The following is a 16,009-nucleotide window of genomic DNA, read 5'->3' on the forward strand; positions in this document are numbered from 1 at the left end:
ACAACTAGCTTAAGCTATTTCAATTCATACATTTAAATATTCTGTCTCAAAATGGCTTCTGAACAGCAGACAAGCTCATCTCCTAGTGTCACACACACAAAAAAAAAAAAGGCTTATAGTTTTGTTTGCCCTTTGGCATTCCAAGATGACACAGATGCTTGGTTTGGATTCTCAAGCTTCTCTCTCTAACCATGAGAATTAAAGAGAATTTGAATTTAAATGGAAGCCAAGGTCTGCTTGGGTTTGTGTTTCAGGAATGCCAGAACTTTCAGAAGCACATGCATACTGTCAGATGGCACTAACAGAAGCACAGCTGCACAGGCAGGTCTGGGGTCCAGAAGCAGGAAAAGGACATCTGCCTTATGAATTTGCACCAAGATCCCTCTCACCCCATCTCACTCTCACACCTCTCCTGAAACAGGGGGCTGAATCTTGCAGGTTTGATCACCTTGCCTGATCACTCGCTGCCTGTGATGGGATCAAGCCCAAGATGGCTACAGTAGAGAATCGCAGCCTGGCTGGGGCTGGAAGGGCCCCCTGGAGCCCCCCCAGCCCAGCCCCTGCTGTAGCACTCCCAAGGCAGGCTGCACAGAGCCGCGTCCCGGCGGGTTGGGATGGCTCCAGAGAAGGAGACCCCGCAGCCTCCCCGGGCAGCCTCACTTCCTGAGCTTACCTGTGAGGATGTTATGGGAGACAGTGTGAAAAGCCTTGCTGAAATCAAGGTAGGCAACATCCACCACTCTCCCTTCATCCACCCAGCCAGTCAATCCATCGTACAAGACTACCAGGTTGGTCACACATGATTTCCCCCTGGTGAATCCATGCTGAGTACTCCTGATAACCTTTTCCTCCATATGCTTAGAGACAATACCCAGGATAAGCTGGTCCCTCACCTTTGCAGGGATGGAGGTGAGGCTGACCAGCCTGCAGTTTCCTGGGTCCTGTAGAGAACCCCAAAGGAAGTTCACTACCTGAGCAATGCTAAATCAGTGTAAAGCAACTGAGCTAGAAAAAGATTAATTTTGCTTTGTGAACTGTAACAGCTAGATTAATTTCACCACTTTAGTTCATAAAACATGGAAAAAATTTCAAGAACACTCTGGCTTATCAAGACAATACTTAAGACACTCCTTCCTCTGTAAGAAAACCGATGCATATTACATAGTTAAGCAACCCAACACAAGATCCGGGCAGCTTTACAACACACTGCGCTTTAAACAGAAAGTGCCAAAAAAACCAAACACAACCCTCACACTGAAATAGGCTCCTGACAGACTACTGGTACAAGGCCCTATGCTGAGATGAACCTGTAGTTTCTGTAGCTGGGCAATGAGGTGCTGGGAAAGCAGCTGAAATCTGGGGCAGAGCGTACAAAACACCCACAGCTTAGGAGTGCACCTTTGGTATCACCTGGGTCTCTCTGAACTATTTTTTAATGTTTATTTTGCAAGTGCCTGACAGATCCGAGAGTGCACTCAGATGATGCTTGATACTTGGTTTTGTACAAAACAACAATCTTGGGATTTATATTAATCAGAAGGTTTAACAGCATTGGGGAGAGAGGTTGATGGACTTAGAGGGAGAATGTGTTTAACATATCATACGAGATAAAAATGCAAGTACCTTCACACCATTTCCTGACTTTATTTAATCCCTCAAACTCTGGGGTATATGGAATATTCTCCAACTTCAGTTTCATATGTGACAAAGTGTCTAAACTACCTTTTGCAAAAGCAAACCCTGCTGCCTTCTGCAAGAAAGGTGCTTACTCCTAGTGCAGAAAGGGAGGTAAAAGTAAAGGGAGATTTGGTTTAGCTGCAGGTTTCGGGCTCTGGGGCTGTGTTTGGTTCCCATACAGGGAGGACTGTGTGCTCAGCTGTGCAGCGGTGCCTGTCCGGCAGCATGATGCAGTGCCAGCAGAGCCATCTCGTGGCGACTGCCCACTGCAAATTAAAAGAACTTTATCCCCCTGCATCATTCTCAGTATTTGCTTTCCCATTTAAAAAAAAATACAAAAAGTATACAAAGTTAAGACTCACCACCGAGTTTGTGAACAGCGAGTGCAAGAATGCAAAACGTGTTTATTGTGTACAAGGCCATGAACCATTATGCCGCAGACTTAGTTTTGTACCTGATTCCTCAACAGTAACACAATCAAACATTTCAGAAACAATACTGGTGCTCACTTGAACTAAAACATTTCACAGGAACATCACTGCCTGCGGTAAGCTATTAAAGCACAGTATTTTCCTTTCAGTTGGAACTTGCTCCCACCCAAACATCTCTTCCTTTGCACTTTAGGACACAACCCTTATTTCACAGGAACACCCTAACAAGAACTGCTGCTACAGCCTCCATGACTTTAATAGGAAGCTCCACAGTATCCTCCAAACTCCTTGGAGCCTTGGAACTGCTAGGGAAAGCCAGCTGCAGACAGCATAGCACACACCCAAAGTGATCCTTCGGTGTTATGTAAAGCCCACAATGTCATAAGAGGATTACCCCAGAATTTGCCAAATTATGATGTCCAGCCAGGTGCTAGAAAGAGTCAAACCCTTTCTCCTTAAGCTATGCCTTTCCAATGATATTTTAAAAAGTTAACTTATTACAGTTTTATTCTAGGACAAATTTGTAGGTGGCCATACAACTGCTCCTCACATCTCTTTCCTCTTTTCCATCTCTCTGCATTTCCATGGCTCACCCAAGTCCATGACGGGGGCCCCCATCTGATTGTTAAACTTGTCTAATCTGGCTCCTGGGTTTAGGAAAAAAGTGAAAGAAAAACCCTGAGCAGAGATGGAATAGCTCGAGTCTGACGGGACGTGATTAAACCTCTTCTGACTGGGGAAAGACAATCTCAGTAGCAGAGACAGTGCTGTCTGAACACATTCGTGCCTTTTAACATAAATAAATTAACAAGAGGGGGCTGAAAAGCCTGATCCATGAGAGCTATTCTTTTCCCTCAGGAAAGAAAAGCTATTTGCAGTCGTACTTGGAGCCAGGGACATAGAACTCTTGCTGCCTTTCACATAGCAGTCTCCTCTCCCTAAAAACTTCGTGTTACACTCAAAGCACTGCACTAGAGCAACACCTAACACCCCCATTAGGACCTTGTAATATCTCACCCAGGCTCATTTATTCTATACCCTCAATAAAAGCAAGTCTATTAAGCTTTACTGTATTTTTAAAAACAGTAATGAGCACTGAATAGATCGCATGGAAGAAATAGGCATCCTTATCACTTCAAGAAAGAACAGATTAGACAAGATATAACAGGATCAAATCCTATAAACTGGCCTATAGTAAATTGACACTGTTTTCAGCTGCACAGCTCGACAGTCCTTCCCTTCCTGCTACAAGGTAGGGAAAATGGTAAATATTATCTTATGCGCTCATGGCAAGCAAGCTCTCCAATTTCTCAGTTAGGGTCTTGTTTTCATCTTGCCAGAGATTTAGATAATGCTCGTAACTGTTCTCCAGCTATCCCAAAAAAGGGAAAAACAAATCTCCAAACCAAGAACAAGAAACTGCATCCCCCCTTGACATGTGGGAGGGAAATGAGTTCTGCTCAAGCAGACAAACAAGCAGCCGTAGAGCCAGAGAAGGCACTGGGGAGGGGAAGGAGGGTTAGAAAAGCCAGGAGAGGCAGAGGAGGAGAAGAGGCTGGCCCAAAGATAACCTGCGTGAGCACTGCCACATCCCTGCCTCAGCTCTGTATGCAGGAACCAGCAGTTTTCACATAGGGCAGTTCAGTGAGTTTTAATTACTAAGCAAACCCAAAAGGCCTCATTGTACCTGCTTCAAGAACCTGAAGTTATTTGAAATAGCGAGTTACGATTGTAATGTTTAAGGGATAAACATTGGGGAGGACATGAGAAACTTGTTTTAAAATTCAATACTATATAAAGATTTTAACACTGAGACATTCTGGTGCTGAGATGTTTTAGAATCTGTAACTTCTAGAACAAAGCATTATTTCAAAACATCCTTAAACCATATGCAAAGCATTAACAAGTCTTCATGTTTCTCTGTTACTCCTACTTCTGCAGTGCTAAAATATAAAACACCTACCACTAGAGGTACTATAATTGAGCCTTTTTCAATTGAATATTCAATTGAAATATTCACAATACACATCTGAATTGACCAAAGCTCAGTTTTATAATCTTTTTGCCTACTTCCATCCTTCCTACTTCTTTGTTACCATTTAATGAACTATGTTAGTATGGACAATTCAAAATCACATTTTCTGTATTACAAGGCACCTGATACACTTCTAAACAATGCAATTAAGTGTCGTAAACAGACCAGAAATCCCCACTGTATAATCCTCCATTCTGTAGTCCTGGAGGTCCTGTTTATTCTGATGAGTGATCATGACAGTTCTACACATCCCACTTTCATCAACACTTGATGAGCACCACGATTAATGCAAAAAAAAAAAAAAAAAAAAAAAAAAAGGCAAAACTTTCTTCTGAAAGAAGTCACCAGGTTACCTGTTCAGGAGCAAATGTTTTCTTCTTTTACGCAGCATAGATCAAGGCCAAAAAATAATTAAAACAAAACAAAACAAAAAAATCAAGGCACTAGTTGTCACTTAGCTGGCTGGGGGAATACCACACAAAGAATTTAAATTGCTTACCAAGAAAGAAATGTAGTGGACGACCCCCAAATCTGTTTTCCTTTTTACTCAGCTAGGGAAGCAAGTTTCTGTTTAAACCTCTCCTTTTTCTAAGTAGGTTCTGATAAAGCTATTAGCTCTAACAAACATCAACTGGGCTAGCAAATGTTCATAACAAGCAGGCACAACGCTGCATTTTACTACATATGCACATAACCAGCTTATACACACAATAAGAAATCAAAGTAAGTAGACCCTTAAATCCATGGGAGAACCAAAGCTTTGGCTATTAAACGTTTGCATCTGAAGGTCACAGCATGGACCTCATGGAGATGCTGATCTGCAGACCTCACCAGCAACAGCTAGTCATCAATCTTTACACCTTGGATTTGCCATTACCCAGAGTGGCGGTATCTTGCACAGTTTCTAGCATTTTGAGATGAAGAGTGCTGTATATATCAGTGTAGCAGTCCCACACTATGGACAGTGCTTTCTCTGAGAAGCCCAAGGCAGCCCCACAAAATATTAACAAATAATAGCATCTTCTGTGGACCAGCAGTAAGAACTTATTTTACAGGCTGAAGGACTGAACAGAAGGTAGAGCAGAAAAGCAAAAAATAGGATTTGATCTCAATCTTTCCTTTTAAAATAAACTGCTCAGGTTAAAACTACCTACATGTAAGAGTCCTGTTTTAGCAGGCCTAGCAAAATTACAATAAGCAGAAGTGTTCTCTCATGCTTAAGTGGTGCAGCTTTTTGGTCTTGTGCTTTAGACACTTACGTTCCCCCTGAATACCATCTGCATGGGGTTTGCTTTTTGGCTCCTGGCTCCCAGCTTTTTCATCATCATCATCCAGCAGAGGAACATAGTCTGTTTTATCTACTGTTTCTCCAACCACATCATCAAATTTCTCTGCTTCCAGACTGGCAATGAAGTCCCTTTTCACTTCTTCCTCAATCTCAGGAGGCGGCTCTGTCAGAGCATCCGCAAGACTCAGGTTGTGATCCAAGTCAGCCATCCTTTAGCACCTCTGCAACCTGAAAAGTGGTGTGGGGAAGAAGAAAAAGAAACATTTTAATAAGAAACCTTTTAATTTTACTCAGTTTGATGTTGACAACTGTGTGCCTTCTGCACCCTAACACAGTAAGAAATACTTGCTTTTGAGCTCAGTAATTCCCAGATGCTTACAAAACCCTTACACCAGTACAGAAACAAACAGCTAGATCATCTAAAACAGGTTTTGCTGCATGAAAGTTACATTTCATGTGATGTTTTGTCAGAACCTTGTGGGGGCAGGAGGAAAAGGGAGCGAAAAAAAGAAGAAAAAAGGAAAAAAAAAGAAGAAAAAAGGAAAAAAAGGGGGGGAAAGGTGGGGGGGAACCCCCAAAACACCATACCTGGCTATCATAAACACAATTTACATTGATTTCTGCCTTGCCCCAGATCTCAGAGTTAATTACACATCCCCAGCAGCAGAAAGACAAATGACGCAAGTGAATTTAGTTCTTGGGTTGGACTCCACCCAGCTTCCCCTATGGAGATTAGGATTTTACATAATCTCTGATGTATATTCAGTGATGCTTTTGATCCCTCTGATAGGGTCCCACAGCATGTTTCTGTCCTCAGCAAACCTTGCTAATACCAGCAAACCCACTCTAGCCCTGGGATTTGTGCTGGAAGGTAAATTTTTAATAATGCTGACATGAAAAAATAAAGTACACACACACACTATACATAAAGCTATAAATTGGAAACCAAGTAAAAAGAATCATCATTTATCTCTTCCTTCCCAGTTCATATCTCAGCATAGAATCTAATTTCCTGGCACTAAACAGAAAAACTGAACTGATTCATCTGTTTTGTAGCTAAAGCTTTCAGGCTGGCATAACAAATACACCCATAAACAATTATTTATTTTTTTTACATGTCATCCTTCTGAAGTTATTATTAGGAATAGCAGCTAAGAAATACTGAGGTGAATTTATAGAAAGCTGTCGAAGGCAGCAAAACCCACCACTTCTGCTTGACAAAAGGCACATTTCTGAAGCTTTCAGAGCAGTGTTAGTGTTCTGTATGCACAACATACAACTATCCAGGCAGCAAAGACACCAAAAGCTCTAATCAAATATTTTAGCCATTTGCAGAAATTGTCTGGTACAAACTAAAAACCAAAACCATAAAGGGCCATTAGAATCTAAATAGGCATACATACAACTCCTACTACAGTAGCTCAGCTTCCTTTAGTTTTGGTCTACGTTTGGAAGCACAAAGCGATTTGATGCTGATCTGTATTACACTCACTACTAGATGTACAATCTATGCCGAGACTCTCCCTGTTAATGAAAGATTTACTCTCTCTTAGGAGTCTGGCAAGCCAATGCAGCAGTACCTGGTCGGGAATCAGCAGAGAACAAGTACATGGAAGTGAAGTTTCAAGTTCCAACAACAAATTCATCCAAACAAAAAGATACACAGGAGCTTAGGTAAAGTGATTCAACATTTTACAACCAATTCTCACTATATTGCACAAGAAACACCAAACCACATTAAGAAGGAAAAAAAAAAATATTGAGCTGAAGATACAGAGCTGCATGAGCAAAGAGGCCCAGACACACTCGCAAGGAAACACAATGGGCATTTGTATGTGCTGGTTAATGAAGGGCTGGATCCAAGTGGCCACTGTGCAGCAGTCCAGGGTCACCGACTTACATGGTGATGGCAGAACACAGATCCTCTTGTTCCGAAAAAACAAAAGCTCCTACTCCTTGAACTACAGGAAATTCTTTGTCAGCAGTATATGGCCACTGACAACATACCTACAGGTTCAAGCCTCTATAAGGCAATATTTCAAATTCTTCATAAACAATGGCATCACACTGATATTGTTGTTTATGTAATCGCATGCAAGTATATTATGGAAACTAATTCAGTTAAAGCTATTCTTTTTTTCTTTAACAATAAAAGGTCAAACTTCAAGCCAGATCAGACTTCAAGCAGCAACTGCAGTTTTTGTTGGTTTAGATAAAGGCCTCGAAGAGATACCACTTCATGGAAATCTAGAGGTGAAAGGTTTGGAGTCTTAACCCTTTGTGCAGGGTCAGTTGAATGAATTATGATTATTATTAAAAAAAAGACAGACATCTTTAAGTAAAAGAGACTTACAAAAAAAAAAAGGTTTCTTTCAGATAGTCTTGACTGTTCTCAAGGCATGCCATCGTACAGATCTGCACACAGTTGACCACATTACCCTTCACTGAGTTTCAAACAGGGAAGTCACTTCTACAATTTTTATCTTTGGATCTGCCAGTCTCTTCAAAGTAAGAAATGTGGCTCTTGAATAGCCATGTTTCCAACCACATCCTCCCTTGCTTTCAACTTGAAAGTGAAATGGTATCTTTTGGGTCAGTCAATCTCAAAAAAAAAAAATAATAAAATTGGAGCTATGAACATTTCATCCTTTTGAAATTTTCATTTAGCATAGGGAAGAAAAGCTATTTAAAATTTTCAACAAGCTGCTTCATGATGCTGCAAGGAAATGCAAGAATTAAGGCTGCAGTCAGAATGTAGCTACAGAACATCCAGTAACTTGGGGAATAAGCAAGCAAAGGCTGGAGTGAACACACCTGATAACGAAAGAAAAACCCAACTCCTCTTCTTCACAGCAGGCATGCCAGGTTGGGCTGAATCAGGCCTTGCAGATTTCACAAGTCCTTCATGTTCACCGTATCTTATCTGGTTCTGCACCAACGCCAGCACAGCAAGGTTTACCCATCAAGAACCTGAGCTTTATGTAAATGATATTTAGGAAAACCTCTCATTTTAGCCTCACTCCAAATGCTCATTGGCACTAAGTTCAGTTTACAGACTGTAATCATCAGCTCACAGTTTTCACACGTTCACTTCAGATTAAATATTCCTGCTATTTTAGTTTCAGGAACATGAGCAGCCTTTTAGGAGCATTTCCTCTTGACAGTTTAATTTAGGGTCTCTGTCCAAATAGCAAGACATTGATATCCTCCCACTTTAATGGAAACTACTACCTGTCTATTTTAGAGAGAGGCCCTTTTAACATTTAGCATCCTCTCTTCTGCATTATCCAAACGCAGTAACCATCTACAGCCAACACCAGACAGCACAGAAACCTGTATGGCCACAATCATAGGTTTGCAGGCAGAGCAGCTTTATCAGCAGTGTTTAGATGGCCCAGAAATTATTTAGTCCTTGTTCCACTGAGACAGTCAGCCACCTTTCCTCTAGACCTAAACAACTGCACTTCAATTAACAGAGCAAATGCCTGTGGAACCCCATGGGAGCCGGACCTGCCGTGTAAGTGGGGTTAGGGAAGCACTGATGAATTCTGAAACTCAGTTCCAAGCTAATCCCACCCAGATCATCCTCCAACATAAGCATATTCCACCACAAGCAACTGATGGATTCACATCATGGGTTTTTTGGTCTGCATTAATGTGGTAGCACTTTATGAAATAGTTGCCATAAAATAGCATTGACAATGTCACTATTTCAGACCTACATAGGAGCTAGGACGCTACAGGAATCTAGTTTCTGGGGGAAAATAATAACGTTACATAGACTTATCAGCAGGACATTTCCTTGTCTATATTTAACTTCACAGGGAATGCAGAAACTATGTATAAAAAAAAATAATACTAAATCAGAGTAACTAATAAAAGCCATTTTGCATTTTTGTAGCAAATACAGAACTGGTCTCTCAGACACATAAGAGTGCCTGGCAAATAACCGGCTGCCCTAACACAAAGCACCACACTGGCTGCAGGAAGCCTTCCACAGCCCAGGTAGGGTCAAAGGAGAGCCAGAACCCCACTAGAATTGGGACTAGAAACAATTTCTCTGGTTTCCACCTCTGGTGTTAGACCAGCCAAACTACACTAACTCCCAGGCTCCCAGTTTGATCTAGGGCTTATAGAGTTAACTAAGCTAAAAGGAAAATAAATATACTGCAGTCTGCTAAGAGTAGAAAGCAGAACCTGAAGCATATTCATGTGTTGACCAGCTTAGCAAGACAGATGCTTCCCATACCATTTCTCATTCGTATGGAACAAAGTTAGCTACGTGCAGGAAGCATTCAAGAATCTTCCTCAAGATGTACCTTAATACACCGTACGTTACATCACTGTGCAAAACAGATATTAATGGAGTACAAGGGATATGAATTCTGACATTAACTTTAAAGATGAAAGGGCAAAACTGAGGAATGACTGAGGTTTCAGAAGGCAGCAGTTTAAAAATTTATTAAGTAATTCTTCAGCTGTGACACAGCTGCCTAGATCCTCTTGTTTGTTAAATAACAGAGGGAGTAACAGCAGCAATGGTGTAACACCAACCTGTATGGCTTAAGATTTCTATCTCTGCGAGAGCCTCAGAAGACAGTCAAGTCCTCCCTGAAGAACAACGAGTAAGTATTTTGCTCAGAGGTAAGGTGTGGAAAGGAGCAGACCACTATGTTATCAGTCCCACACCGACAGCTGTACTACAGACAAGAAAAAGTTCTCCTGTAGCTAGATAGTCCTCAGTCCATTCCAGGAAATCTTCAAATTATGCCACAGCAAATAAATCATATTCCCTTAATTCATGCTTTAAAAAAATAATAATAAATGGTTTAGACTTCTTCATGTTCCAGCAACAGCTGATCTGTTGTACCTAGTATTGCCCCATCTGTTCTTTTTTATGCTCAGAATCTTTGTGTACCCAGTGACTAACCCGTTTGTTTCAATAAATTAAATCCACTTTCTTGTTAGCTAATCTGAAAGATACAGAAGAGTTTGTTTTAATCTCCTACCCATATCACGACCCCCTATCCGGGCATATTGTTCCAAAGAGCTCCTACTATTTACCTAAGTCAATTTGTCTCTCCCTTTCAAAACAAGCTCCTTTCTGGGTGTTCCCACCATCATTTGACCACACACACACAGCTGAAGTTTGCAAATATATGCAGAACTGGTGCTCTGCAAACCAAGTTAGAGAGTCACAGACTTACAACACCCTAGAGATCCCTAAGAAGTTAGTCCAGCACTTCCTTGTAGAGGTCTTACTTTAAGTGACTTAGTAGAATAACTTTGAAGAAACACCATCTTATCCAGCCACGCTCTGAAAGCAGAAGGAATACGAGCCACACTTACTTGCATAAGCCACTGCCTCTAGCTTCCCATCTTGGGAAGAGTGGAATTTATTTCCTGAACTTTGTATTTCCATTTTGTAGCTTCCTTAACTGCACTGTTGTGTACATGCCTCTGGGCATGCACCATCTTTGAATTTAAAGTTATGATCAGTCTGACCCAGATTTTGTGCATCTTGTCTGAACAGGGAAAAAGGGAAGAGCAGGCAAGTGGGGGCAGGGGATGCTGCCCACAAGAAGAAAAAAAAGATATACCTGAAAACCTGTGAACTGTTTAAACAGATTCATACTTGGCACATGGCGTTGACTGACTTCCCTTGGCTTTTTGGCAGAGGGAATAGGTGATTTTTTCCAGAGCAGCATATACACGACAGGTACCAGCCCTGCCAGTTATGCAAGCAGAGCGCAGCGCTGCTGCCTGCCAGCCCTGCAGTGACACAGCACCTCAGCCCTCCGCAGAGCCCTGCCAGGCTGCTGCTCTCCTACAGCCTGTACCTCTGCCCCAGACCAGGTGATCCGCACTCAGCCTCTCTTTTTCCACTTAACACTAGTCTTGATAGTTGCTGGCTGTATCCGTACCAGCATTAACTACATATTCTCCTCTATGAAAACAAAGTTCAAGCAACCTTCATACCAAAGGGGTAGGAGAAATCTATTCACAAAAGCAGCACATCAAGATGAATAAGAAACAAAGCAACATCTCCTCACTTTTGCTTGTTTGTTTGTTTAAAGAAGACACTCTGATATACATGCTGCTCATAAATCTGTGTATTATTTTATCAGATCCACTTGCTCCTTTAAAATTAGCTCCTAACTACATACAGAACAAAATCCCCGACTGGAAGAAACAGTGACAGCTCAGTCATGATTCCCATTTCTCTTGTCCTAAGTCAGCTTGCTTTTCTTAGACGAGGCTCTCATGAGCACTTCACAGTGCCTATTGAGGCGTTAAGAAAACAGGCTAGCAGGGAGCAGACATATGCTAAGTCATCTTCCTTCACCATATCCTGAAGGGAGTCCTCTGTGAAAAGGATGTCTGCATCTATCTTTCAAAAGAAGAGGACACATCAATGAGTAAAGTTGCTGACATTTCTTACATTCCACGGCTGGGCACAACAAATCTATGACCCAATTTAATTTTTTATCATTTTTTTTGGCACATTCTGAACAGGTAGGATTAATTTATTGGGTTTTTTTAAAGTTAAAGACAGTAAGATCCCTGCTTTGTTTCTGTGTTCCGAGCCACAGGAAATCACTCGAATTACTAGAAGCTTCTTCTCAGAAGTAATGAGATGCAGGCCAAGGGTATTAAAGTCTTTCCAGCAACACACACAAATTCATGCTCAACTCACTTGCTAGGTAAACCAGTGCAAGGGCCTCAAAATGGGTGTCCTGAATTATAGGCTTATATTCAGGAATTACTTCCCAAAAAAAAGCAGCGATGTACAGTTACCATCTCACTAGTCGAGGGAAGGCTGTCTGGTCCAGATACTCAAGACCTGGTTAGACAAGCGTTAAGTACCGGATACCACATACATCATCATACCACTAGTTAAGTGTAAGACTATAGATATATCCATAGCAAAAAACAAACACTGATTTTAAACTTTGAACAGTTGTTTGAACCAGAGCGTAGGCAGCAGCCTTCACATAACTGACAAGCTGAAGCAAACAGCAGCAAGCAGTTTCCAGCTCCAATCTGCCACACCACTCATGCTGCCAACTGCCATATGACATGAAGGGTCCGCTTACTTAAGGCGTCACACAAAATATCTTATTACTAATTTCAAATGGATATTTGGACTTTCAGCAACATCAGGATTTCAGTTAAGAGCCATGTCACACAAAACCACGTTCTCCTTCAGACAACACAAATACAATAAGAGTTTCCAACTATGATGTCTATAGCCTAAGCAATTGCTTCCCTCCTTTATGAAGGCCAAAAGTAGCAAGTGCAGAGAAGGCAGATTTGGAGTATTTGCTGGTTTTACACCTGAACTGCTAGAACAGACAAAGACACCTGCAGAGTTGTTTCCCTTTTCAGCCCAAATTCTCCAACAGCCTTCTGGCTAATTTTAAGTATACAGAATATACTAAAAAGTCCCAGAACCTCCAAGTTCCTATAGATAACAAGCCAAAAAGCACGCAACTAAAAAGGGAATAAAGTTCCTATTACCTCCACAGAGAAAAACAAGGACAATGCAGGCATTTGCACCCTGGACTACCAAGCTGCAGTACACACTATCACTCACACTGGCAGAGTTTGGCAACCAGTGATGGACATGAGGGTACTGCAGAGGGCTAGGGATGGGGCAAAGCGTCCCTAATTTACACAAAATTCAGTGCCACTGAACTGCACAGTAATAACCCTAAAACAACAACAAAGGCTTGATGCAAATCTCAGTTCCCTTCCACAATCAGTTGACAGCCACACATAAGATAATCAACAGGATGTTTTAACTTCTCACTTTAAATGGGTTTAACGAAGTTGTAATTCAGCTTGCCGACACAATTTCAAAGCCAAGGCAGAGCTTCAGCCACTATTGCTTCCTCATAATGGGGTTTGCTCAGAGTAATTTCCTCTTCCCTATCCAATACCTCACTACTTCCACTTACTAGGTCGCTAATAACCTTTCCCTCAGCTTTTGATTCCGACTGCTATTCTCATTTGAGCTTTTTTCCCTTGTAGCAAAAAGCCTTCCCAACGAAACAGGTTAAATGAGCTCCAAGTGACACCGCACACACACTGAAACAATCCTGGAGATCCTCAAGCTGTCTGTAGCCTGTTCAGCTGTGAGTAACTGAACTTGAACATCAGGAACACAAGGAACAAAAACAGATCCAAGCAGAAAACAAAATGAGAGCTCCAAGCACTGCTGGTCTCTTACGAGAGAACAGTTTGAATAAATCTGAACATGAGCAAACACAGCAGAGTGTGGGGCCAGGTGGAACCCCCCAGGGCACCGAGGGGCTGGCAGCAGCGCTCACCGAGCCACTGCCCATCGTCTCGCAGCAGCTCTGGCTCACAAGGGGTCCCCGGTGACGGGGTCACCCAACGTGACACCCACCTCACCTGCAGGAAGGAGGATCTGGGGAACTACAGACTCTCAGCCTGACCTCGGTGCCGGGCCAGGCCCCGAGTGCCACCACGTGACACATCCAGCACGACCAGGCGGTCAGGCCCAGCCAGCAGGGATTCATGAAAGGCAGGTCCCACTCGACCGACCCGATCTCGGTCCACGACAAGGTGACCCGCTCAGTGGATGAGGGACAGGCTGTGGGTGCTGCCCGCCTGGACCTTAGTGGAGCCTTTGGCAGCATCTCCTGGAGAAACTGGCTGCTCACGGCTTGGACAGCTGGACCCTACACTGGGTGAGAAGGTGGCTGGCTGAGCAGTGGGGAGCGGAGCCACGTCCCGCCGGCCCGGGCACACGCGGTGCTCCCCGGGGCTCAGCGCAGGGGCTGCGACTGGGCCAGGGGGCCGGGGGCACCTCAGTGTGTGCAGGCACCACCGAGCTGGGGGGAGCACTGACCTGCGGGGGGGCAGGGGGCTCTGCAGGGGGTCTGGGCCGGCTGGCGGGCCGAGGGGCCGAGCCCAGCTGTGTGGGGGTCACCCCGGCCCTGTGCTGGACCCTGCCCGGGGGTCACACCAGCCCCAGGAGCTCCAGGCTGGGAGCAGGGGGCCGGGCACTGCCCAGCGGGGAAGGGGCTGGGGGGCAGCAGCTGGGCACCAGCCCCCCGCATGCCCAGGTGGCCAAGGGGGCCAGCAGCGCCCTGGCTGGTGTCAGACACGGCGTGGCCAGCAGGGCCGGGGCAGTGCCCGTCCCCCTGCGCTGGGCACTGGGGGGGCCGCCCCTCGGATGCTGGGCTCAGTTTGGGCCCCTCAGCACCAGCCAGACCCTGAGGGGCTGGAGCATGTCCAGAGCCGGGCAGGGGGCAGCTGGGGGTTCAGCCTGGAGAGAAGGGGGCTCAGGGGGACCTTCTCGCTCCCTGCAGCTGCCTGACAGGGGGGTGCAGCGAGGGGGGGTCGGTGTCTGCTCCCAGGAACAAGTGACAGGACAAGGGGAAACGGCCTCACCTTGCCCCAGGGCAGGTTTAGATTGTGGGTTGGGGAACATCTTCTCTGAAAGGGTGGTCAGGCACTGGGACAGGCTGCCCACGGAGGTGGTGGGGTCACCATCCCCAGGGGTATTTAAAAGACGTGTAGACATGGCACTTAGGGCCATGGTTTAGTGGTGGGCTTGGCAGGGCTGAGTTAGCAGTTGGACTCTGATCTCAAGGGTCTTTTTCAACATGAACGATTCTGTGGTTCAAGCAAAGTCTTGGGTGGAACACATGTATATACATGTACTTGAGTATGGAAAAAAGCCTAAGGAAAAAAGGCAAAAGACGAAAGTGAACACAAGAGCCATAAGAAGACTGAGCAAAGCTTGACTGCAGTACACTTGTTCCTCAACTTCCCACTTAGCAATACAGCTCTAAGGTGTGAAAGTGGCACATTGATTTACATGTGGATCCGAGGAAAAGCAGCACAGTATCTTCCAGGTGGGTTCACAAACTTTCCCAAGCACCAGCAGCAAAGACAAACTGGGAAGCAGTTATGCTCTCAGCTGGGACCCGTACTTCAGAATCTGGAAAGTTTGAGGCAATTGAAGTGACCCTGCAAAGATGCTCAGGATGGCTGCAGGCGGGGGGCTGTGAGCACTGCAGGTGGTGAGCACGGCCTGCATGCCAACTGTGCTTCGTTAATACTATTAGTCACTCACTTTCATGGGCATGTTAATATTTTGAATAAACCAAGAGCAACTGTCAGAGCAGAACGGAAACTACCACAGCAAGGCCAATAGACTACGACAGGGAAAGTCATCTGAACAAAACACTCTAGCTGACAATGGCTGGGTTGTGTTTTTTAATGCTATACCTTTAGATTTTCTAAACTGCACCTTCAGAATTTCAAAGCTGATGGCTTTAAAAAGTGCACTTATTTCAATTTCATAATGCCTTGTACGAGTCTACATAATTCTGGGTTTTATTAGTATTTCCAGAGAGTACCATCAATTTGTAGGGTTTCATTACTTAAGATATGAGCCATTTCTTCACTATTGAAAGTAAAGCATTACTTTTTCTGCTAATTGATACTGCAAATATACCCAACTTCTACAACTAGACTGCAAAGGGTCTTTAATGAACATTTCTGTTGATAAGCCTGAAACATTTTCATCAGCTAGACTTC

The 16,009-nt window shown here is 43.9% G+C and overlaps 1 protein-coding gene across 13 annotated transcripts in view; it reads right to left on the reverse strand.

The window, feature by feature from the left end:
- The window catches only part of MAP4 (microtubule associated protein 4), a 170,785-nt gene that overhangs the window by 109,451 nt on the left and 45,325 nt on the right, over window positions 1-16,009 (reverse strand). For all 13 annotated transcript variants that reach the window (XM_055803557.1, XM_055803551.1, XM_055803558.1 and 10 more), the window contains one exon: window positions 5,403-5,659. In XM_055803557.1, the coding sequence (XP_055659532.1) occupies window positions 5,403-5,640 (238 nt within the window). In that variant the 5' untranslated portion in view covers window positions 5,641-5,659. The remainder of the gene's footprint in view (window positions 1-5,402; window positions 5,660-16,009) is intronic.

This window comes from Falco peregrinus, chromosome 5 (assembly GCF_023634155.1).
Source record: "Falco peregrinus isolate bFalPer1 chromosome 5, bFalPer1.pri, whole genome shotgun sequence".
In the NCBI taxonomy this organism is placed as follows: Eukaryota; Metazoa; Chordata; class Aves; order Falconiformes; family Falconidae; genus Falco; species Falco peregrinus.